The following is a 25,003-nucleotide window of genomic DNA, read 5'->3' on the forward strand; positions in this document are numbered from 1 at the left end:
TACTTTCTTATGAAACACAGAGGGAAATGCATCTGACAGCAACTCTCAGCTGTAAGGATGTGTTCCCCTGATGGACAAATTTAGGGAGAGCAGGCTGACAAATCCCATGACTTATCCAGATGTTACTGAGCACAGGTGAGCAGTATCTGACAGTAACAATCTCAGCTCAGGCTGTGTTTTCACTGCAATAATGGAAGTGGTATTGTGACAAAGATGAATCCTAAAAACGTTTTTTTTTTGGTTTTTTTTTTTCATGTACAATTATCTTGGGTCGTTCTCATTAAATTGGGGTCAAAGTATACTTGTTGTATATATAGTTCACTGTAAAAAAACTGAACTGGACAACAGAGTTATCTTTTGGCCAGTGTGATTATGTGCATATTATATGTCTTCCAAAAGTCGACAATATTCATAAACTCTCTCAAATTTTACAAATGTAATATTATTAATCAATAGTATAACAGTAGTTCGTTGTGTTAATAGCTTCTGTGTTCCCCATTTTTAAAAAAGAAAAGAAAATAAAAGTTCGTTTTGAGCCTTGGCGCTCTCCGTAGTACCTTAGTGGCACAGTTGTATCTCTGGGTGGAGCTTATCGTGAACGCGCTGCCTCAGCCAGGGCTAAAAGGTGAAACTATGCCAGTACAACTGCATGGTCAGAGAAATTCTAACTAACGTCCAAAAAAAAAAAAAAACAGAATATGATTTACATTTTTTATACATAGGTGTCTTATCAAGCAGATTTCTCATACTGACCATGTTTCATGTTTGACCAAACCAATGAGTGCACGCGGTGAAATATTGTGTCGGTAACGTGACTCTTTGAGTGTGACGGTGAGTGCTGACGCTTTACGGGAGGTGAACTTTGCTAGCAAGATGCTAACAGTCGCAGCGGCGTAGAGGCGGTAACGTCCGTCAAATTCGTGGGGCACTTCGGATACTTTTTTCTCCATGGAAAAAACAGCTTTCGGGACATGATCCACATCAGGACATTAATAGCGTTACATATGCGTGGAAGAAAGAGCGAGACTGAAGTTAAATTCCTGGAGTGAGCGTACACCAACAGTAGCTGACCAACCTTGCCAGAAAGTTCCGTATTCAGCCTGGAAATTTAAGCGTTTCCTAACGATAGACTCTGACGAAACTTAAGCAGATAGTCACAATAAATACAGAACATGGCGTTCCTGAAGCTGTCTAGGATGGCCATCATCTCCGTTTGTCCTTAACAGATGTTAAAGTCAGGTAAGAGGAGCTACCATGCTAATTTCGTTAGCCACGGTGCTGTAGCTAGTCAGCCTGTTTGGCACGCTGAAGCTTCGGCGATCGATCCCAGTTGCCATATTCTGCAGCATTTGCCTTTAAAGTAACATTTATTGCAAGGATATGTCGCTATGTTTGATTCAGAAGCAGTTGGTGCTTGTCAGTGTTACAGTCTGTCATGGGAGACTGAAGACATAATGTCACTAACTTCACCTTCGCATACTCTGACAGCTAACTGACCTAGCTAACTAGCTTGCGGCTACCGGCTTCTTAGAGACTGCCACAGCGACCTTATTGTTTTGAAGTGTGACTCATTGCTGTTGTCTCATTTTTACTCTTAAAGTAACCTTGGCTGAAATTCACCGTTTTCGAAACGGCAGTAGCAGGAAAGGGACTGGACTGACACTGCATCCCTGTCAAAGATGGAGTTAACGTTAGCAGCGGTGAGTACGTCTGCTAGTTGCTGCCACTGTTTGTTATTGTCGTCACACAGCCAGTGACCTGAATCTGTCTGTTAGAAGGTGAATTAACCCGTGCTTTATTAGCATTTAGGTTCCCGTACAAATAAAGCAGTTGATTATTATTACAAGTTTTAGTGAGGATAACCCCACGTTAAACCAACCAATTGTATTCCCCCTGTGTGAGTGAGATTACATATGGGCTCGTCTGTTGTCGAATACTGTGAAAAAATACCTGACAGATCAGAAAACATTGTCAAAATCATATTAAAATCCAGTATAGATAAAGTAATCCTACTTATGAACTTGCAAGATTTCCCGCAATGACCTAATACACCCACAGATATGTAAGGGTCGTATAGGCAGTAAAGCCAAATCCCTGACGTACAGGAAATAGTCGCTGTGTAGTTTCTCACAGTAATGCCCACTCATAGTTAAACCCCATAAACAGCTGGCTTTCAGCTGATTGACATTTGAGACTTGTCTATCCAGAGCAACACTGAATGCCATAAATGCATAATTAGGTACTATGTCTCTCTAACGTTAAAGACTGAGCTCCTTCCCATGGCAATGAGAAAGCTGTGCACTTTATTCTGAAATTCAAGAGATGGCTGCTGCTGAATTTGTCAAAGTGTCTGAAACAAAATGATTAACAAAATGAAAATAAAGCCAAAATCTGACCTAATTAACTTGGGTCCATATTGATTGATCTTTACCAAAGGTGGGACAGAGCTGATGTGGAGGCCATTATGGAAACAAGCCATTGATTTTTCTCCAGCTACCCAGGCACTGAAAGTTTGAGTTTGATTTTGGCAAGTGTAGGATATTATGGAATTTTGAGAAAATAAAATTATTTCATATTGTCATTGTGGGGAAATTGTGTTTTTTTTTTGTCACATCACAGGGTACGCGATTTCAAGCAGATCTGTGAAAGGGTGTTTAATCTACACACAGCCACTTCATGACTCATGCCATTTGACAAAGATGCAATTTAGCAGTGAGCTTTGCACAGGGGTGGGGGGAGCGTGAAATACAGATGTGTGAGTGTGTCTCTGAAAGATAAAGATAGAAGCCCACAGAAAAACGTAGCCTGGATTAAGCTTCTGCTTTGGCTATGAAAAGGGGAGGGAGGAGGAGAAGCTGGAAACAGCCATTGTGGGTTGGAGAGAGAGAGGGAGAGAGACCGAGAGAGAGATAGAGGACAGCAGGGTTTTTTAGAGAGATGGAGGTTTATTTTATAATATGCTATTTGTAATAATAACATCACAGAGAGAGGGAGGTGAAAGCGGGCAAAATGCAGAAAAAACAGGATTCTCTGAGCCGAGCCTCAGGCAGCCTGGGGAAGGTAGGCGAGAGTGGTTGTGTGTATTAATGTGACACATGTATGTGTGTAGAAGCTTAATATGTATTGGATGTTGTGTGTTTAGCTGACAGGCTATATGTGTACACAAGTTAATAAGCAATTTCTTTGACAGATTTTGTCTCTTTCTGTCTGTGCATGTCTTTGTCTCATGCCCCCGCTGCCTGCTTGTCCATGAGGCATGTAAGCACAGATAATATTTAGTCTCAGTTCAATTCTACCCAACAGCTCCTGTGTTTGTATGTGGACATGTATTATTCATGTTCTGGGGACATAAGTCTGTTTACACAGTCACATTGTCTTCCTTATGGGGACAATACGGAACTCCCCATAATGTAAATTATTACATTATGGGGTGAAGACTTGGAATAAGGTTGGAGGGTTAGGGTTCGGGTTGGTTAGTGGTGGTTATGGTGAGGTTAAGTCTCCAGAAAATTAATGTAAGTCTATGCAATGTCCTCTGAAGAGATGGAAACACAACTGTGTGTGCGCGCATGTTTGTTGACTGTCTCTGCACATCTCCATCATTTGCTCTGTCTGGAACCTGGCCTCTGCTCTGTGCTACAGGCTTGAAATGGAAATGTCATCCGTACATATGATTGAATTAAAGTCTAGAGCATGTGTATGAGATGATGTTCTTTATTTTAGCGCACATTTCTGTTGTGTCAGGATTTTTAATGCAGATATTTGTTTGGATAATATTTTCCTGCTCTCCTGAGATGTGTCTTTGGCATTCAATAAGATATGATCAAAGCTGAGAAACAGAGCTGGGTGATTACTCAAATTGTATTGACAAATGTGAGTTTGGTTTCCAACAATTATGAAAGCAGGATAATTGATGCTCTCATTTTGTCCGGTGTTAGAGATTATAATCATAATCTCAATATTGACTGAAATAATTGAAATTATGATTTTTGCCATAATCGAGCAGCCCTACTGAGAAAGATGTTGAATTTTCACATTATGCTTTTTCCACTGTAGCTAACCTTTATATTCCTCTTCACCTTTCACCTTATCCTCCAACACTCTCTGTCCATTATTCTGATTCCTCTCTACATTCCCTCTTTCTCCTTCTCTCTCTTCCACTCTCTGCTCTGTCCGCCATGTCTTTCTCCTGTCATTTTTCTCCCTTACGTGGCCTCTTTTCCTTTCCCCCATTTTCGGCCCTCTCTCTCCTCCATTGTCCCCGTCTCCCCCTGTCTGTTATTGTCCTCAGGCTCACCCAGCTCTCAAAGCCTTTATGTGTGGCTCACTCAGCGGCACCTGCTCGACACTGCTCTTCCAGCCTTTGGATCTGGTCAAGACACGGCTGCAGACCCTGCAGAACAATGCCAAGCCGGGGTGCGTTTGTGCACACAACACACAGACACATCACATGCGTATGAACATGCAGACACATGCATGCTACACATTTCGCCTGCATGCCATCAGACACATGCACGTTAACATGTTTCTAGTGTCTTTTTTCCCCCATGACTTTTTACTCTCTCACACACATAGCGTGCTCCAGGCACAAAACAACAGACACACAGCATGGCAGGACAACATTTGCAGGCAGTGCCAGCCTGAATCTGCTGTTATGACCCATATAGGACAATTAGTCACACCAGCACCCTCTCATCATACTGTCAAGCTGCTAGGTTGCAAATGCTTCCACTGTAGAAAAGAACAGGAAATGTTAACAGCTAAAATGGGTTTTTATTTTAAACAACAGGTGGAGGCAGTGCCTTAATGTCCAGAGTTTTATTTTTCACTCCGTGAACATACAAACTGTTTATCTTTTGTCTGTCTTTGAGTGTGTCTGTAACCGTTCCTAAATTTCATCTTGCAGTGCACCAAGGGTGGGCATGTGCACCATTTTCATCAATGTCATTAGGACAGAGAATTTCTTCAGTCTGTGGAAAGGCGTTTCACCAGTGAGTAACTGACCTTGTTTATAATGTTCAATATTTACAATAATTCCTGCACAGTGAGGGTATTTGCTCTACACTCTGTTTGTCTTTCAGCTTACATTAGAATCACCTCTTGCTCTAAGAACCAGACACTCAGCCAAATTAAGTCTTCCCCTATAGATATCACATGATGTTCATAGATGCAGTTCATAGAAACAATGTTGATCTAGAGCAATGGCTTTAATCAGTAAGTCACACAAAACAAAACACAGGAAAAATCACACACACACACACACACACACACAAATTTTAAACTTTTTATTATAAAGTGTGACTGCGAACTATTAAAAACATTATCGTTGTCAAGATATGATGTATATTGCACTCTTGGTTGGCCTTTTTTTAAGCAAAAGTGACCTTTAACATTATTGCATGAAGCAAAAAGCAGAATATGAGAAATGTTTAACACCTCTGTTTCTCTCTGGCAGTCATTTGCGCGCTGCATCCCCGGCGTGGGCATCTACTTCAGCACCTTCTACTCCCTCAAGCAGCACTATTTCCTGGACCGGGCACCCAACGCTGGCGAGGCCGTTCTGCTTGGAGCAGGTGCCAGAGCTGTGGCTGGTGTCTGCATGTTGCCGTTCACAGTCATTAAGGCACGCTTTGAGGTGAGCGACTGTTTCTTTTCATCCCGAGAGACCTCTGCTGGCCTGAGATGTGCAGTGTGATTTGTGGACTTTATTTTGTCATAAAAGCAATGGTGTATACATGTTTTTAATGTTTATTTTACATGTTTCTATGTTGTTTCAGAGTGGCTGTTACAACTATATGAGTGTGGCAGGGGCTCTGAGGACTATGTATGAGACCGAGGGAATCAGGGCTCTGTTTTCTGGGCTGACTGCCACACTGCTCCGAGACGCTCCATTCTCCGGTATCTACGTAATGTTCTACAGCCAGGCCAAAAAGGCTCTGCCTCAAGGTGAGAGCCACACTGTGTCAGCAAATCAAAATGGAGGTCATTAAATTGTGGAGTGCCATTTTCTAGAGATCTCTGACGAGCACTGGGTTGCTTGAGTGTTGTTCTTATACTACCACAAATCAGTCAAGTGTTGTAGGGAATGGTAATGCTTTTGAATCTCTGGCCTTTAAGTGCTTGTACCGCATCTCTTCAACCTAAAAGTTTTTCATGCAACCCGTGATGTACATGAAACATTTGACTTAAATGTTGCCGGAAATTAATTGAAAACATCAGATCTGTGTGGAGCAATGACGAGACTATGACATTCCTCAAATACATGACATAAACAATATTTCTATCACGTCCTCCATCGTTTGAGGTTTTCACAGGCTTACCTGACAATATGCATTCGTATACTCCCACTTCCACCTGATCACTGGCTTGTCTTCTCTCAGACGTGGCTTCGTCAGCCTACGCCCCGCTGGTGAACTTCGGCTGCGGGGTGGTGGCAGGCGTCATGGCCTCGCTGGTCACGCAGCCTGCAGACGTGGTGAAGACCCACATTCAAATCAGCCCATCCCAGTGGAGCACGACAGATGCTATTCGCTGCATCTACACGGTGTGTGCCCATCAAGTTTCAGCAGTCAGTTTTTGTGTCACTACATGTGCAAGTTATGCTCAGGGAGAAGCAGTGCTGGCAACACTCTGTTAACAGTATCATATACTGAACCTTCATGCTCTGTCCTCTCCCTCAGGAACATGGCATGGGCGGGTTTTTTCGCGGGGCTGTACCCAGGTCCCTGCGACGCACTCTGATGGCCGCCATGGCTTGGACTGTCTATGAACAGCTGATGGCTCGAATGGGCCTCAAATCCTGAAGAGCAACAGTGTCGAGCCACAGTGAAACAGGATGACGTACGAAGGGGTGATGATATACAGGCCCACGAAAGAAGAAGCAGGAGATGAGGAGCTTGGTGAGCAAGCACTGCCAAGATTTTGAAAAGAGGAAGCAGATGGATAAATGTCCATCTGAGGAAAAGACAGTGAGAATGTGCGTGCGTTTCTTTTTTGGTATTTAAGTGTTTGTGAAAATGTGCCTGTCTGTAGTTTCAGATTGTGATGAACTACACCTGACACACTCTTATGTAAATCTTAAATTGAAGTGACACTCCCCTACTGTGCAGTGAACTTAGTCCTCCTCTCACTACTTGTGTTTGGGCACCCTGAGGTGTGGCAGCCGCTCATAAAAAGATGCCCTGGACAGAGGGCCTGTAACTGTGCTTGGCAGCATGACAAGGCATTTTAAAATGCCGTCAAGGCAAAGGGGACACTCAGCAAGCTAGTGTACCGTACATCTGCTGAGGTTACCAAAAACAAAGCACTGCAGAGAGAGGAGCTCCGGCTCCTGCCATATTTCTGAAACTGGCATTAGATTGGACGGCATTTCTTACTTACCAGTTAACAAAGAGAATTAGGTATTTAGTTTGTTTCAGGCTCAGACAATCATAAGCTCTCACACAGCTGCATTATGGGAAGAAAATCACAATAAAGCCTTTGTTGCTATACTGCTAAAATCTATGCTAATTTAAAGTTTATATACTGTGGTGCATTTCTAACTGAGCATGGTGAAACCAGATGTGGGTTTTTATGAGTTTTGTTATTGAATTTCTTTTTTCTTTTTTTTTTAAAGACAGAAGCAGCAATGCATTTGCATTGTTTCCTGAGTTTTAGTAGGCTTTTATAATTTGACTATAATTTGACTTTTCTATACATTGAGGAAATATTTCAACAACAGGGTGAAATTGCTAATTTTAATATTTAAATATTTCCGCATTTGTTGGAGTAAGAGTTACCTCCTGACGTAAATAAGTAGCCTTTGAGCATATTTCCAGAACTGTTTATAGGAGTTACACAGACACCATATCAGTGCTAGAGAGGATGTAGGATGTTGTCGTTTTCCAGCCTCTTCCTGGCTTTGTAAATATTTGACTAAATACAGAATTATTGGTTGTAACAAATGGAGGCCATATTTTTTTATGTTGCTTGTACAGTGTGCCCTTTTGTTAGTATTTATTATTGTTCATATAAAAGAGGTGATATATTAATAATAGTTATGTATATTATATATTAGTGTGTAAAGACACAGTGCCAATTTGAAGAGCTCATTTGTGGAGGATATTGAAAGACTTAATGCATCCAAAGTGTGAGCGCACTGTAGATTCTTAGATCTGAAGTCTTTGATCATGATAGAAAGGCAGCTACTGTCCAAGCATGAACTGTGATGTAACAGCAAGGTTGTGTAGCAAAAAGAGACTTTTGATGACATGAGTTTTCTAAATGCCTCATTGTTTGCTGTGTAACACAAACTGTGTGACTAACTGTGCCGTGATTCACACCTGGAAGTTTGACCTCATCCATTATCTTCATCGTCGCACCTCTGCTGTCGTTCTCATTGATCCTGTGTTGACTATATTCTATATGGTCATTGTTATTCTAGATATTTGGTCTGTTCATGTGTTTACTCAGACAGATGCCGTGCCTGTGCCTGCCTGGTTTTTAGGGTCAATAAATTATCTTCTTTCTTAAAAAAAAATAATAATAATTTTGACTTTTTGTATTTGAAATTTAGAAGAGTTTGAATTTGATTTGTGGTTGATTTTGTTTTATTTATAAATAGAGAATCAACTATGTTCTCAACAAACCAGAGCATGCATGCTGCATGTATATCAGAGGCATTATGACCACAGTGTATTCAACATAATATATTGAATGAAGCGTATCAATGGTTACTGAGGTCTAAAAATGTGGTCCACACTGTCGGAAGTTTGTAATGAAAGAAAAATACATCTTGATAAAGAGGCAGAATTTTTTTCAACGTTAGATTAAATGTTTAAATAATATGCCATAAAATAAGGCTGGAGAATTGTTAGACATTGATTGTTTGTGGCTGTTCTGCCCTTTCGTTTCTAAATTGACATTCACATAGACACAAACAAGACAATTTGATGACAAAATCAAAACACTAACATCACACCAGTAGCAGTAATAGTTGAAAATATATCAAACAGAAACGTAAAAGCATCCCTTAAAGAGAGGTGGATGACATTTGGACTGAGCAGTTCAAGACAAAACGTGGCATTTTACCTTTCCAGGAAAGAATGACATGTTAGAAACTTAAATAACAGGGATGAGATTTAATAGCAGATGAAGTAGAGTTTCTCCTGGCAGTCCCAGCTCTCCCACAGTCCACTTTTGCTTAAAGCTCCGCAGCGTTTCCATCTTGGACACTGGTGTATCTGATCTCCCTCTTGGTGCCAGGCCTCGTACACCAGACGGCTGCCGTCCACCCACTGCCAGTGGTCGACTAGGAAACGCAGGCCGATCCACACGCGCTCAGTGATGTTGTCACGCTGGATCTTGTTCAGGGCCAGAAGGTGTTCGGTCTCAGAGGTAAGGCTTGTGAGAGTAGAGTGTGTCTGCCTGCAGTGCCATATCGCCTCCTCCCAGGTGGCCTTGTGTTCTACCACAATGAGGCCGAAGCAGAGAAAAGGGAAGAGCATCGAGTGTGGGTCGTTGTGCCATCCGTTACTTTTACAGCCGTCCCAACAAACACTAACTACATTCTGATACGCATATCTATCTGGTTCGTTTTTAGCCCATGGCGTATATGTTGCACGTCCTCCTCCGGACCACTGCCAGTGTGATCCGTTTCTGTAGAGACCGATCCAGAACCTTTCAACCTTGCCGACTGTTGAATTTTTCAGTTTCAATTCTTGCCCCTGTGAAGTGATGGGGGCAAGATCAATGTAATGATCTCTGCAGTACTTTCGAGCAGACGACCATGTATCGGCACGTTCCACATAAGCATATTTAATATCCTTTCTGAACTGTGCAGACACACTTACAATAAAGAGCATCTTCAAAACCCAAATCTCCATGGCGGTGAAGTTTGAAGATAATTGTCAGGATGAGTACGAAGTGTGTTCTGTTCAAGGTGAGCAAGGTGTGCTCCCTCCTGTGTTGCCTCCTTGTTTGCACCTTCACTGAACACTGACAAGGAATTGGAGCCTTCAGACAGTTCCTTGGTTTTGCCTTGGAAATTTATTCTCATTTGACCTTGTGAAAGGTTTTGTGAAGCATGTTCTGTTTAAACTCAACACCCAATCATTTAACACTGACACACATACATACATACATATTGCAGGGCCGACCAAACCTTTTCCCCATGGAGGGTCAAAACTGGGCCACGGGCCACAAGCAAACAATGGTACTGGGATCCAAAGTTCCCTTAAGTGACTGACTTCCTGTGCAAAGAGTCACTCCACCTGCAGGGATTTATGAAAAACTATTAATAATTTAATCCTACACATTTAAAGAGCATTTTCCCCTCATAGAAATGTAAACAGCGATTTATATTAGCATTTTTTTAAGATTATTTTTGATTTGTTTTTGCTTAAAACATCTGGCAGCCCAAATGAAAAATTATGGCCAACTTTTGCCTATGGGCCCCACGTCGAGCAGCCCTGCACCATTGTGTTTGAACATGTGTGTCTGTGTGTGTGTGCAGCAGTATGTCCTTCAGAGATTTTACCAGATGTAACATCCATGGGCAGCCAGCCTGTGTGTGTGTATGAGTGACTGTGAGGGATTTGCACCATAATCTATCCTCCACTGGTGCTGCAGCAGTTGGTTACAAAAGCCATTGGTTGCCTGTCATTATATCAGTGCCACCACACTGTAAAAAAAAAAAGCACCTGGCATTGAAATCATGAGCAGCCAGCAGGAACAAGAGCCCCAGCTAAACCTTGTATCTAAACTGGAGTCCAGAAAGTTCCAGATGCACCGTGTCAAAAGTTTTATAAATTGACACAATGGCCCAGCTTGATATGAAAATGCAGTTTTGTTACTCATATTACCCCTAGAGAAGGTTTTCAGTCAAGGCCACGCAGTGGTTAATTCTAGCCACGCTTGACTGCCAAAAGTAAAATGAACCACAACAAAGTTTGCAAGGTATCAACTGAAGTCAGTGAAGCCTCCATCAATTTTCCTACACGATTTGCTGAAGGACTTTATTTCAATTTAACCTTGAGAAACAAAGAAAAACAAGTTGTGTTTGACCTCGCCATATCCTAAGAGAAGTGAATTGTGTTGTTGCATCAAAATATCTGGTCCATCATATTCTGAGATGTGCAAGGATCAACTATGGATAAAAAGCCTGATTGATTTAAAAAATTCTCTGTGAGGTGTAAGAGCCCTACATACAGACCAGCTACTGGCCACCAGTTTTTGCAAGCACAGCTGTAGTGTGTCACGATTCATGGTAACAGCAGTCAAAATCTGGTTTAGGATTGTGATCATGGTTTAAAAACAAAAAACACTGAAATTCCTAATCCTAATCTCACAGAATCTGATGGGCCACATGTAACATCAAAAACAATAGATTTCTAAGGAAGCATGATCAAGACTCCAAAGCCTTGCTAGCAGCTCTGAAGGCTTATATAAGCAAATATTAGCATGCTAATGTGCTCACAATGTCTCTGCTAACATCCTGATGGAGGTATAATTTTTAGTTTTTGTTCACCATCTTAATTTAGTGTGTTAGCACACTACATTGGCTAATTCGCACTAAACAGGAATTTAAACACACAGGACATCAACCATCAATGCATGAAGAGTTTTCATGATTTAAATACGCTGTGGACAGAATCTATGAGGGCATGTGATGGCGTACAGATTGAACGCTTAGATCAATAGATATTAGGCAAAGAAAATTGTAAAAGAATAAATGAGTTATTGTTGACATTGATCAATGCCTGCTGCAAACATGAACAAAATATTTGCTTAATGGGAATCCAAATGAAGAATAAAGAATTGGACTTTGCTGACTATGAGCTGATTGTTTCTGTCCTTTCCAAGTGAGAAAAACTGGATGTAACATTGTTTACATAGATTTCTTATTGGCGTACAGCTTATCACTACTTCTACTGTCACACTCAGATGCAGATGAAGTTGAGCTTCTCCTGGCAGTTCCAGTTCTCCCACAGTCCCTCTTTGGTTAGAGCTCCACAGCGTTTCCATATTGGACACTGGTGGTCCTGATCTCCTCCTCGGGGCCACGCCTCATACACCAGAGGGTCACCGTTCACCCACAGCCAGCGATCATCCAGGTAACGCAGGCCGATCCACACCCGCTCAGTGATGTTGCCTTTCTGAATCACTTTCTGGGCCAGAAGGTGCTCGGTCTCAGAGAGCACGCTGTTGAGGTTAACGTGATTGTCTCTGCAGTGCTCTAGAGCCTCCTCCCAGGACTTCTTCACCTCCACCACGATCAGGTTCAAGCAGAAGAAGTTGTTGTTACTGTAGCCATTCACAGCATACCATCCAGCAGCGGTCCGGTAGACATAATCATTATAACGATGTGGTGTATAAGCCCAGTTTTGGAAGGTTGCGTATTTCCCTCCTGACCACGTCCATCCAGCGGGGCTGTTGGGATCCCTGTAGAGACCAATCCATCCTGAACCAGACTGATTCACAGACCTCGTGAACACCCAATCCTCCAATTTACTGGTGATGGGTGAAAGGTCGGTGAAGTATCTCCTGCAGTATTCCTGAGCACTCTTCCAGGGTTTTGGCGTTGTGATAAAGACATGTTTTGCAGACAAAGTGCATACACTTGTAATAATAAGTGCTCTGAAGAGAATAATCCCCATCCTGCTTCAGTCTTCTTCTGTGCGGAGTGAGATTGTGATTTAGTCGTCTCACTCCTGGATTGAGCTGGTGGCAGAATGAATGTTTGAATATGTATAAACAAGACTTCAGATGACTTGGACACATTTAAATAATGTTTCCTCCAAGCAAATCTGCTCAACATGGACATTCAGTGTTTTCTTTAAGGTTACAGTGCTGCCGTGTCCACCCTGAAAAACAAATCAGAGCAATAAAACAGTCAAAGTTTATTTATAACTCTTTTGTTTTACTTGTTTGTGTCAGTGTCATATTTATATTGAATGTCTAGCTGTGCAACAAAAATATGTCAGTGTATCAAAAAACTGATATTCATTATCATATCCAATTAATGTTTTGTTTTTTTTTGTTTTTTTTCCAGGAATGGAAATTGTTCAGTTCTTGCTCGATTAGATTTAGGATTTTCATTTAACACTTTCACTCATTTCTAAGTCGGCCTAAAAAGTACCCATTAATCATAATTTAATGTACAATTTACCATAGATTTCAAACCTTACTAATGAGACAGCCCAAGTTTCATCCTTTTTACTCAATGTTATTTATTCTCTTGCTTTCTCAGAATGTCTCATTTTAAAAGTAATGATTTGTTTAAGGTGCCATTCTGCTTTGTTTTGATAATGTGTAATAAAATAATGTGCAGTTATTAATCAAAGTTAAAATTCCATGAATTCAATCTAATTACACATCGCCATTATTTGTTAGTTTTATCACCATTAGCTGGTTCAGTTCAGTATTTTTCTTGAGGTGATAAAACTGTGCTTGTGATCTATGTGATGTCACTTTTGGACCAAATTCATCTCCAGCTGAAAAACTTTCATGTCGCTCTACAAACATGACCTCAGGAGAAAGTCCCACATCCAAATATCGATGTCTCTTAAACAAATGATCACACAGTGAGCATTCAAATGATTTTGATTCGGCAGCTGTGCTATATCTTGTCTGGGGTTAGTGGTGATTGTAGTGGTCAAAAAGCAGCTTTTGAGATCACAGGATTGATGCCAAATTGCACATGAAACTCACATCACTGTCATCCGTTTCTATGTGTAAACTTTTGAGCTGGTTAATACCACTCTGTACACTTTGTTGTTTGTATTTTAGAAGATAAACGAGTCAACACCTCACACAGTTTAAAGGAGTTATTATGTTATTGGCACATAATAAACATTTTGGCAACAATTCACCACAAACTACAGTTTTGTAAAAGAGAAATAAGATACAGATCACCGGTATACACAGTACACCATGAACCTGTTTTAGTGTTTTAAAACTGACCTTGTCAAAGGTTGAGTCACTCACCTGTCACTCTGCTGTTGTTATCAGCTACAGATCTGCAAAAAATATGATCTTATTGTTATTTAAAATAGTTTCCCAATGGAAGTTATTTGGACTAGCAAATACATTTTAAACAGAATGGCATGACATAATATCATGTACGACATACCTACTTCAAAAACAACACTATTTGTTGATGTATGTTGTATGATGGTAGAATTCCATGACAAACACTATATTGTAACGGCGTTCAGCACACTGAATCTGATTTTGAGTAGTGAACATTTGGTCTGTTAGTATTATTAATACTTATTACATTTTGTGTCAAAACGGATCACCCCAGATGGGACTCGAACCCACAATCCCTGGCTTAGGAGGCCAGTGCCTTATCCATTAGGCCACTGGGGCTATATAAGATATAAGTCAGAAAATACACAATTCATATCAGTTAACTAAACTGTACGACAAAGAAATTGGCATTCGTACAGTGATTAGCATGACTGATGATTCATGGATGCCATTTATTACCGTTGTGTCTTGTATGACACTGTGGCGTGCTGCAGCCATTGCTCGATGTTCCGTTGCTAGGCAACAAATAACACATCGCGGAATCAAATTCAACACAGAAGAGCCGAGCTGTTTCCTGTTAATCTCTAAACTCTGTTTGACTACAAAATAAATTTCATTTGAGAAAATTATTCCAATCATTCCTCTGACCCGGGGTTTGGCCCGCTGAGAGGTTTTCAAAGAAGGACCATAGTGTGAGTTACATCAACACCTCACCCTTAAAACGTCTTTACCTGTCTGACCACATTTCGGGATATTTGCGTGTGCTTTTAATATGAAAATACGAGGGCGGAAAAAAATAGTCTATGCTACTACTTAACTTTGGGCTAAGCCGCTATCGTCAAGATCCAGCATAGTAGCATTCTCCACGAAATAGTGAAAAGAACTTGTAAAACCGTAATTTTATCCTGGCCATGTTAGTCGTAAGAAAACACAGTTTACGTTGGTAGTGTTATCTGGCTGCTTTCAATGAAAAAATAACGTTAGATAACTAAAATCTAACGTAGCGAACCTAGCAGCTAACGTTAGGTTAACAGTTCGTGTTTTCGTAGATAGGAGCCCACACTTAATATTATCTAGGCTCGTGACGAACAACTCATAGCTAGGTAGCGTTACCTCTTCAAGAAAGACTCGTCGACATGGTAAGTTAACGTTTTTGCATACCTCATTCAGCACCATTATAATGTTAGGGCTGTCTCATAAGTTAACCTGTTAATGGTCGTGCTTTCCTTTTTACTTTTTCTTTTCTTTTTTTTTTTTTGGTAGATCCTCTCGCGCATGAAGCCAGCCGTGGGAGGAGAGCCACCTGCGAGCATCAGTGACAAAAAGAAGAAAAACAAGACAAAGGTTCCCCGCTTGGAGGAATACCTGCAACAGAGAGACTACCTAGGGGCCTTGACGCTATTAGAGGTACTTAAACACACTCATAACTTAAAGAGGAAAACTTCAACTGTAGCTGTCCAACATCTAAACAGAAGATGCACAAGGTCCCATAGTGGCCTAATTAAGTGTTGCATTATAACTGTTACTGTTACAAGTAGTAAAAATAATACATCAATGAGATTATAGTCGAACAGACCTAAACAAGTCATAGAAGTTGGTTTGGTGAAATTAATCTAATGAATTGTATCCATGCATTATATCAGCTAACACTGGCTGTCTGCCAATGTAGTGATATTGATGTATATGTAGATGGAGAAGTAACAAGGAATTGCAGTAGAGAAATGCTGAAATAGACTAGAGGTAATTTAAAAACAGTGTCACCATTACGTAGAGTGTCCACCAGAGAGCACTGAGAAGTAGATTTTTTCAGTTGTAAAATGTCCCACTGAGTATGTATCCTAGTCACAACCAACCCTACACTCCCAGATAGTTGGCAATATCGTTGTCCATTATTGTTCGGGATATATTCTGTACTTCTGATTGATTACTGTACAATACAATACTTGTAGTATCTTTTATACAATCGTGTGTTCACAAAGTGGTGAACCTCGTTCCATCCTTGCTTGTGAACGACTGAGCCTTTCCAGGATGCCCCTTTCATACCCAATCATCATACTATCACCTGTTACCAATGAACCTGTTTACCTGTGGAATGATCCAAACAGGTGTTTCTGGAGCATTCCACAACTTTCCCAGTCTTTAGTTGCTCCTGTCCAAACTTGTTTGAAAGGTGTTGCTGACTTCAAATTCAGATGATGAAATAGATGAAATAACCATGTATTTACAAGTTGTTGAGGGAAACATTACATGTATTCTCTTTGTACTGTTTTCAAATCAGCAAATTCTTTCATTCTTTTTTTTTTTGAACTACAATGCCTCCTGCAGATTATGATGTGTCATGGCCAGGACTGAAAGTTTCTGAAATCATTGTATTACTGAATGCTGCTGCTGTTCTGCTGATGTGTTGCTGTGTCCTCTCTAGTTTCAGAGAAGTATTGGTGAGAAAGAGGAGAATGCAGACCTCTGGATTGGCTACTGCGCCTTTCACTTGGGAGATTATAAAAGAGCTATGGAGGTATTTTGCTGTGTATGTGTGTGTCTGAATGAGTGTGTGAGTGGAGCTGGTTACATAGAATTTAACACAAAGTACCATGAATGCAGTATTCAAAAGCCTGTTGGATGAATGGATAAGGATATGACTTAAGTGACTTCTCGGGTCTGATCACATTTATAGTATTTTCTTATCATATTCTGACAGGAGTACAAGTCTCTGACCATGAAGCCTGAATGTCCTGCTGACGTTTGGGTCTATCTGGCCTGTACCCTGTTTTTTCTGGGGCTCTATAAAGAGGCTGAAGACGCTGCATCTAAGGGTAGGCTTTCCAGATGAATTCAACAGTAGCTTGAGGTTCAGAATCAGAATCGGCTTCACTGGCCAAGTATCTGCACACATAATTTTTGTAATTTGACTCTGGCTTTAACATTATACTCAATATACTTGCATAGGCAAAAAAAATGCAAAATGCTAAATGGGGTGGCTGTACACGTTTGGGTCCCATTAATTCACCCCTCAGTTGTTGTATACATTTTTTGCCAGATCGCAGACAGTCCTGTTCAGTCACTGATGTGATTGCTGAGAGCAACATTATTCTGTTCATGAATTGTGCTTCGTATTATCATGTGGTTTGTTGTTAAAGTTGCCAAATGTGGTATCTCTTGCTCTCTGTAGCACCAGTGTCTCCCCTGCAAAACCGACTACTCTTCCACTTGGCTCACAAGGTCGGATAACTATTTTATCAATATTATTGTATTATTACTATAATAATGTGGGCAATTTTGATTTAGATTTTTTATGCATCTCATGTCAACTGTCAACTTCTGAATGTCCTCCTTTGTTGTCTGTTGTCGTCACATTGTGTCTCAGTTCAACGATGAGAAGAAGCTGATGGGTTTCCACCAGAACCTGGAGGATGTGACCGAGGACCAGCTAAGCCTTGCATCCATCCACTACATGCGTTCCCACTACCAAGAGGCTATAGACATCTATAAACGGCTTCTACTGCAGAACAGGTCTGTGTCTTTCCCTGCCTTTTACTCTCTTCATGTAGTTTCACAGTCCTGCTGCACATAAGCCACCCTAGCACCACCTTGACAGGTGTGGGTTGTTGATAAAGAAGTGTTAGATTTCATGTGCTTCGTGCCTTGTGGAACCATGAAGAATATTCTTTCAAGCGTCAAAGTGTCAGTACAGCAGACTTGCTGTGCCAGGTTGCTAACACTATTATATTGTATCTGTAACAGCAGGGTTAAGAAAATGAAAGGCTTTGCTTTCACTAGATATCCTTTACCACTTCTGTCTGATCTGATCTGTTGATGGCTTTGTGGCATCTGTGGGTCAAGGTATATCTGAGGTTCATTTTACTTGGTTTACAGCTGCTTTAGTTGCAGGCCTCTGCAGCAGCTCTCAGCGCTCTTTCTGTTGGAGTGTAAATTAGCTTCACTACTACTGCTGCTTCCTCTGAATGCTAACAGAACAATGCAGAAATGTCAAACTACAGTTATGCAACTTTGCCTATTTTCACCAGAGAAGATAGCAGAACAAACAGAGTGTCATGGTCCTCAAGGCCTCGATGTTCCCTGACTGGAAATGTAGTTTTGTGTTAGCCAGCCTGAAAACATCCACTGCCTTCAAAAACTAATTTCTGGCATTCAGATGTTCCCTTGTTTGTGTCTGTTTGTTGCTGTGATAACTTCTTGTCTCTGTTTTCTGTTTTTCTTTGCACCATGTGGGATTTCAATAACAGTCTATTTTATTAAAAAAATGCCTATTTATAAAGATTTTTTCTTATGGTGATATACAATTATTACAATTATACAATATAATTCTTATACAATCTGTCATTTGCTGAAATGCGATAGTGACTTGAGAATTGACCATGGAAGAAAAAAATATGTATGTTGCAAAAGATTGTAAAAACTGAATCTAAAGTAAATTTTAAGTCTTCAGTCTCTCTGAACTCAGGTCAGTGTGTCCCACATGGGATGACAGCTTAACACTCTTAAGAGAAGACAGATCTTAAAAATGACCATGGAGCTCTGTCCTAGATGGGATCCAGACTTCATCACAGATGAGCAGCACTTGTGGAGAGCGGTCCAGACTGTACTGCAGACTCCCGTTAGACACAAGCCCAGTACTTGAAACAGATCACATTTGAGTCCATGCCATCAAATCTCCAGCCATTTTTACTTGATTATGAGCTGGAATTATTTTTCCAATTCCAGGCATTTATAGGTTATAAAAATCATGTGTCCAGCAACTACAAGAAATGAGTCTAAAAGCCAGCTTCATATTCTCCTTGCAGAGATTTCTTGGCCCTGAAAGTTTATGTGGCTCTGTGTTACTATAAGCTGGACTACTACGATGTGTCCCAGGAGGTGCTGGCTGTGTACCTGCAGAGTATGCCTGACTCTACGATTGCCCTCAACCTCAAGGCCTGCAACCACTTCAGACTCTACAATGGCAAGGCGGCTGAGGTGCTCAGTGTTTGATTGTTGCCCATCCTGGCTGATGTTTTGGCTATTCTTTATATTGACACGTTTTCACATTTTCATACACACATTTCTTTTTTGTTTTGTGTGAAGTCACTTGATAGCCGTGGAAGAATTGATTGCCCCAAACATCAAAGGCTACATGGTTTTAACAGTGAAATGAAAAATCACATCTTTTGTCCAAAGACAAAAAAAATAAAGCATTTATTTCACTGCATTTTTCATTTTGAAATCCCCATCCATGTTTGTTGCTCTATCACCACACATACACCAACAGACTAACATAAAAAGTCCAACAAATAATACAATACAAGAAATTTGACAATAAAACAGCAGCTCACAGCACTGTAACTTTTGGTGGGAAGGAACTAATGAAATATATATTTAGTGAAGTCAGTGTAAAGTATATTTACTCTCACTGGAAATCTTGTGGGGTTTTTTTTCATTAGCCACACATACACTCACATACAGTGAGTAAGCAACTGCTTGCCCTTTCCATTTTTGGGGTAAGAATAACTGGTGGTGGGTTTGACTTATCTGTTCACTCCCCATCTCTTAGGCTGAGTTGAAGAACCTAATCGACATCTCCTCCTGCTCCTTTGAGTTCGCTAAGGAGCTTATCCGACACAACCTGGTAAGCTCCTCACAAGCTCTAACCGTGAGCATGTAGGTGTGTGCACATACGCTAGTGACTTGCTTGTCTCATTTGCACACTGTGAATCTGTCCCTGGTGTACTGCAGGTGGTGTTTCGTGGTGGGGAGGGGGCGTTGCAGGTGCTGCCTCCTCTGATCGATGTGATCCCTGAGGCCAGACTCAACCTGGTCATCTACTATCTCAGACAAGGTGTGCAGGCATGACATTGCAGTTTCCTGGATCAAGCTAAACAAGGACAATATTTCCACTAAGATGCATGCATGCAGGGTTTTACTGTGAAATATGGAGCAAAGCGTTGAAAGATTCAGATCATTAGACCTTTATTAACAAATGCAACCAGCTGTACAAATAAGTTATGAATGCAAAGACAAAACAATAAAATCACACGCTGTCACCCTAGCTGAAGGACTCACATGCTCCATTTTACACTTCCAGATGATGTCCAGGAAGCCTACAACCTCATCCAAGATTTGGTGCCCACAACACCTCAGGTATTGACTCAAAGTGAAATTACACTTGCTCTTTCAAGCACGATGTAATGATTTGGCCTCAGTAAGAGACTCCAGATTTCAATTTCACTCTAATGTGAAAAATAATACAGTTGCTGTGTGTAATTACATTTGTGTAATTAATTACGGTCATGCTCTTTTACCAGAAAGAAAATGTGCAATGAAAGCCAGGATTAAATGAAGTCAGTTAATAAACCTCTTCTCCTCGTTTCGCTTAAGAGCTCCTGAAGAGTTTTTTTACTTTTATGTGACTAGTTTTTATGTTCAAAAGCACCTGAATGTCTCTGGGGGCTGAAAGCATGTGAAGAGCTTGTCTTTTGTATCTCTTCTATGCATCTCTTTACTTGCTGAAGTGAATTATGATGTGGTTTGAACGGGCAATGAAAAAAATAGATCAAGTGATTGATAGATTCCTGACAAAGAAATAGTTTTACATTTTACCAACAGGTGGTCTGTTGCCTTTTTTCATGTTTTCTATCGAGATAACCAAGGTTACCTTTCTCTCGTTTTAAATTCTTACATCAGAAAGGGAACAGAGAAGAGAAAATATGAACTATTCTTTCCTTCAATCGTTTCTTTTCTCAGGAATATATTTTGAAAGGAGTGGTAAATGCCGCACTGGGACAAGAAATTGGATCAGTAAGTATTTCTTTAAATAAATGGCAATACGCAACAAATGTGATAACAGTAAATCTAAGACCAAACGCTTATTGGACTTCTATCTTTCAGAGGGATCACCTGAAAATTGCTCAGCAGTTCTTTCAGTTGGTTGGAGGCTCAGCTAGTGAATGCGGTACATTGAACAGAAATTTGATCGGTATGATCCTTAAAAGCTCGCTGTGTGAGCTTGTGTGTATAATATGTTTTTGGTTTTCAGATACTATCCCCGGCAGACAATGCATGGCCTCCTGCTTCTTCCTCTTGAGACAGTTTGAAGACGTTCTCATATATCTAAACTCAGTCAAGGTTGGTGTTGCTCAGCACAAAGCACACATTGTGTGGTATATATTCCTGCAAAGAATCTCAGTGATATTACTTCACTGTGGTATCAGTGTGTAAGTGGGAGTTGGAAAAAAAAAAAAAAACAACCCACACACTGGGTGATAGATGTCACTTCAGATGACAAGTAGTGCTTCACAAATACAGTACATTTATTCAGTTGTGTGTTTTTCTTTATTCCCTATGATTTGCATGACAAGCAAAAAGCTGACACTTTACCCTTCTTTTTGTAGGGTTACTTCTATAATGACGATACGTTCAACTTCAACTATGCTCAGGCTAAAGCAGCACTTGGCAACTACAAAGAAGCAGAAGAGGTACTTAACTTCAGCAGACATCTACACAGCCTCTTTTTACTGACTGTGATTAAGGCTGACAAGTAGTTGACGAATGTTTTTGATTAATTTCAATGTTTCTTTCAGGTTTTTTTGCTGATTCAGAGTGAAAAGATCAAGAATGACTATGTTTACCTCAGCTGGCTGGCACGATGCTGTATGTATACTAGTTGCGCTGCTATATTTAATTACAAAAATCTTTCTGCGAGATTCGTTCATTCATGTAGCACAATTCAAAAACTCAATTTCCAGGAGTTGTCTGGCTTGTATAGAATTTAGGGTCACTCTTGCACTCAACTAGTGTTACGCTCAGCAGCTCTAAGAAATGCATATCTCAATTAAAAGATTTTTCCTGCTCTCTTGGCTTATTCCACATCAATGCGACCTGCCCACAGGCATTTCATATTTTCCGAATCTGAATCTATAAAGGTTGTTCAAAGAGCCTGTTAATGATGGATTATTGAACTTTGGTCTTGTTCTCATTAGACATAATGAACCAGAAGGGTCGGCTTGCCTGGGAGCTCTATCTGAAGATGGGCACTTCCTCTGATTCCTTCAGTCTGCTGCAGCTCATTGCCAACGACTGCTACAAGGTGACATCATCCTCCGTCTTCTGCTTTGCGCATCACCACTTCAGTGCGACCACGTGTGAATGAGCTGTGTGAATTAAAGCTCAAATCAAATTAAGGAAAGCAGAACATAGTTAGATTGAAGAGGGTGCCATCAAATTTTGGGCATTTTTGCTTGAGAAGTGGATTCAAACAATCAATTAATTATCAAAATAGCCACCGATCACTTTTTGGTTAAACTTCGAGAGCTCAGATGTACCAGTGGCTTTGTTACTGGAAAGTCAATATGCTGCATACAAGTGCTCATGATCACAGCCTGTTGTTTCAGATGGGCCAGTTCTACTATGCAGCCAAAGCATTTGATGCACTGGAGAAACTGGACCCAGGCTCCAACTATTGGGAAGGCAAGAGAGGGGCATGTGTCGGCATCTTCCAGCTCATACTGGCAAACAAGGAGTCCAAGTACGTTTGTCTCTTTTTCCTGTGCGATAATGTGAGTCTTTTTTTTTTTTTTTTTTTTTTTTAGTTGCAAAACATCATTTGTCACAGACATGCTTGTATTTACCCAGTAAAACTGAATAAATCGAGATTAACACATCAAACTTCTGCGGTCTGTCTGAGTGGTTGTGATGTCTAAATGAAGGAAACATGAGAGATGGTGCCTTCTTGATCTAATCTTGTTTCCTCGCATATCCTGTTTGTGTTCTAGGGAGACACTTAAAGAGGTGGTGCCCCTGCTGCAAAATTCAGGAAACCCCCAGGTTGAATACATCATCCGAGCTCTGAGAAAGTGGGCCAAAGACAACAGAGTCCTCCTGTCGTGACAGGCTTCAGCACTGAACTACAGGTCGAGATCAAGAGTAGCTGCATTCTGCCGACATCAGCAGCCATTTCATATGAGCGAATTGAATGAGTGATATCTATGCCACATGAAGTCAAGAAATATTGAACTATTATCTCTTCTATGCTGTAACGTTTTGTATTAAAGTATGTAAATTTTGAATTGCAATTCTCTATGTACTTACATTTGTATTAAAATGTGATTATGTATTCCTTAAATGACTTTCATGTCGCTGTCACTTATCATTTGTAGCAGTTTCACTGTGGTGACTGATGTCATGCAGTTTTTCTCTCAGCTTGTTTAAAGCAATACAAAAAAAAAGCAATTAAGATAAAGACATCAGGAACAGGATATGAGAGAACTCCTTAGAGGAAGGAAAAAAAGAAACATACACAATTATATTTACAAGAGGCAATTAAGATGAAAGATATTTGACATGCCAATTTGTTTTCTATTCATATTTGATAAAGCAAAATGGAGTAAAATACACATCTGTTAGTCAACTTGCATATGTCAATGTTATATTTGCTCAGCAAAATTTAGAAATTAAGAAGATCCACCAAGTCAGAAAGCAGATTATTAAAAAAAATCTGTAATAAGGATCATGACCGCTACACTTGAACTCTATCCCAATTTTACACTTAATTCGAGTAGGTTTTGAATATCTAGCACATTGAGGGAATAACAAAATTAAGAATACTAAAATAAATCTGTATCAAAACTAAACAACCCTCGACTGTCATCCTATATTGCACTGCACAGAGGAAGAGGAGGAGTTCCTGGAAGATGGAGAGTATTCCATTGATTTAAAGTTATGGATTTTGTGGAGTACAGTTTAAAACAAGAAAGGTCCCAATCAAAGCAGCAGAGGCCAAGAAATCCTGAATTGAACCCCAAGTGTAAGTCTGGCTAGTTCAGTTGCCATAATTCACTCAATTGCATCTTTCAATGAACTTCGCATGTCTGTTTAAACACAATATAGATATTGTCATTAACCTGGATTTTAATTTATTTTACTTTAGCTGATTTGATTTGACTATTTCATGTTTGTTCAGTTTTCAGAAAGAATCTATAAATAAGATCAACTATATTGTGAATTCAGCTGTATTAAAACACAGTACAGATGGCCACAGAGAGCAGGAGGACAGTGAATGGAGGTGTAACGGGCTGTCGCTCAGCAGAGTAGCCAGCTGTGTGTGGGGGCTGGGTGGCAGCAAAGTTGAAAGGCAACTTTCTGTCCTCTAATTTCATCTGTAGTCAAGCATTTTAAACCTGGATACAGCTGATAAAACAACACAGCTGTTGTCAGGAGTTTGTACTTGATTTTGTCAGATGACATCCCAGTGATGAAAGAGTGACTGGAGAAGGTAGCTGGTTGTCCCGTTCCTTACCAAATAAAAACCAGGATGAAGAACAGATATAGCCATTTTTTATGATGTGTGGGTGGACACTGTCCCTAGAAAATCCCTTGGAAAAGCTAATGTGGATATGAATTGTTTTCACATGAAAACAGTGTTTTTGTTTTGCTCATGATGATAACATTGATCTCAGTCTAAAATATTTGAAGCACTCTTTCAGCTACAATATGGGAAACTGTGCAGGATCCACACATTTTACACGGAGGTGTTGGCCAATCAGATGTCCCCCCAGGGCTTTCAAACAGGTTAATCCAGCCATAGTCTCCACAGCAGAAGCAAAGAAACTACAACCATCAATGCCAAACTTAAATGAACTCACACAGTTTATCGTAATTAAGAGCTGCTACAATTAAACTGTACATCAACAGGTGGTCATTAGTGTCTGTAACTCGATCAGCCGCGTTGGGGTGGTTAACTGAGAAAGCCAATCATCTGGCTTGCCTGCTTCCGTTTAGGGTTTGATGTTTGAGTGTGTGCGGGTGCCATTGTTAAAAAAAAAAAAAAGCACAATTCAGCATTTTCCTGTGTTGCCGGAGAGAAAGGCATCCACTGAAAAGCTGTCGATTCTATAAAAGGTGATGAAGCTGTTTAATGGACACGCCACGGCCTGTCCTCCACGCAGACACTTGATGGAGGTCAGAGTAGTACTGATGCTCTTGTTATTATCGCCTGTTGTGA

The 25,003-nt window shown here is 40.5% G+C and overlaps 3 protein-coding genes and 1 non-coding gene across 8 annotated transcripts; 2 read left to right on the top strand and 2 right to left on the bottom strand.

Annotated features, from left to right (window-relative positions):
• The first annotated feature begins 843 nt into the window (after positions 1-843).
• Positions 844-8,509, top strand: LOC143320083 (mitochondrial glycine transporter B-like). Of its 2 annotated transcripts, XM_076729498.1 has the most exons (8): positions 844-1,239; positions 1,601-1,700; positions 4,292-4,416; positions 4,907-4,991; positions 5,456-5,635; positions 5,778-5,946; positions 6,381-6,544; positions 6,681-8,509. In XM_076729498.1, exons 2-8 carry the CDS (start codon positions 1,680-1,682, stop codon positions 6,801-6,803), a joined length of 867 nt encoding a protein of 288 aa, XP_076585613.1. In that variant the 5' UTR covers positions 844-1,239; positions 1,601-1,679; the 3' UTR covers positions 6,804-8,509. The 2 variants fall into 2 exon arrangements, with proteins under 2 accessions (XP_076585613.1, XP_076585612.1); XM_076729497.1 differs by lacking the exons at positions 844-1,239; positions 1,601-1,700 and adding an exon at positions 2,844-3,060.
• A 610-nt stretch (positions 8,510-9,119) lies between these two features.
• Positions 9,120-9,485, bottom strand: LOC143318995 (rheacalcin-2-like). Its single transcript, XM_076727552.1, has one exon. It carries the CDS (start codon positions 9,483-9,485, stop codon positions 9,120-9,122), a length of 366 nt encoding a protein of 121 aa, XP_076583667.1.
• A 4,791-nt stretch (positions 9,486-14,276) lies between these two features.
• On the bottom strand, positions 14,277-14,349 carry trnar-ccu (transfer RNA arginine (anticodon CCU)). The gene has a single exon. It is a non-coding gene; the product is annotated as a tRNA-Arg (tRNA).
• A 464-nt stretch (positions 14,350-14,813) lies between these two features.
• ift56 (intraflagellar transport 56) lies at positions 14,814-23,128 on the top strand. Of its 4 annotated transcripts, XM_076729588.1 has the most exons (18): positions 14,814-15,149; positions 15,274-15,417; positions 16,433-16,525; positions 16,709-16,823; positions 17,180-17,229; positions 17,375-17,520; positions 18,813-18,984; positions 19,559-19,633; positions 19,741-19,843; positions 20,090-20,145; positions 20,749-20,802; positions 20,893-20,956; positions 21,041-21,129; positions 21,396-21,479; positions 21,585-21,654; positions 21,984-22,090; positions 22,395-22,528; positions 22,776-23,128. In XM_076729588.1, the coding sequence occupies exons 1-18, from the start codon at positions 15,147-15,149 to the stop codon at positions 22,888-22,890; spliced, it is 1,674 nt and encodes a 557-aa protein (XP_076585703.1). In that variant the 5' UTR covers positions 14,814-15,146; the 3' UTR covers positions 22,891-23,128. The 4 variants fall into 4 exon arrangements, with proteins under 4 accessions (XP_076585703.1, XP_076585701.1, XP_076585702.1 ...); XM_076729586.1 differs by having other exon boundaries at positions 20,749-20,956; XM_076729587.1 differs by having other exon boundaries at positions 20,893-21,129.
• Positions 23,129-25,003: the final 1,875 nt, after the last annotated feature.

Source organism: Chaetodon auriga, chromosome 4 (assembly GCF_051107435.1).
Source record: "Chaetodon auriga isolate fChaAug3 chromosome 4, fChaAug3.hap1, whole genome shotgun sequence".
Classification (NCBI taxonomy): domain Eukaryota; kingdom Metazoa; phylum Chordata; class Actinopteri; order Chaetodontiformes; family Chaetodontidae; genus Chaetodon; species Chaetodon auriga.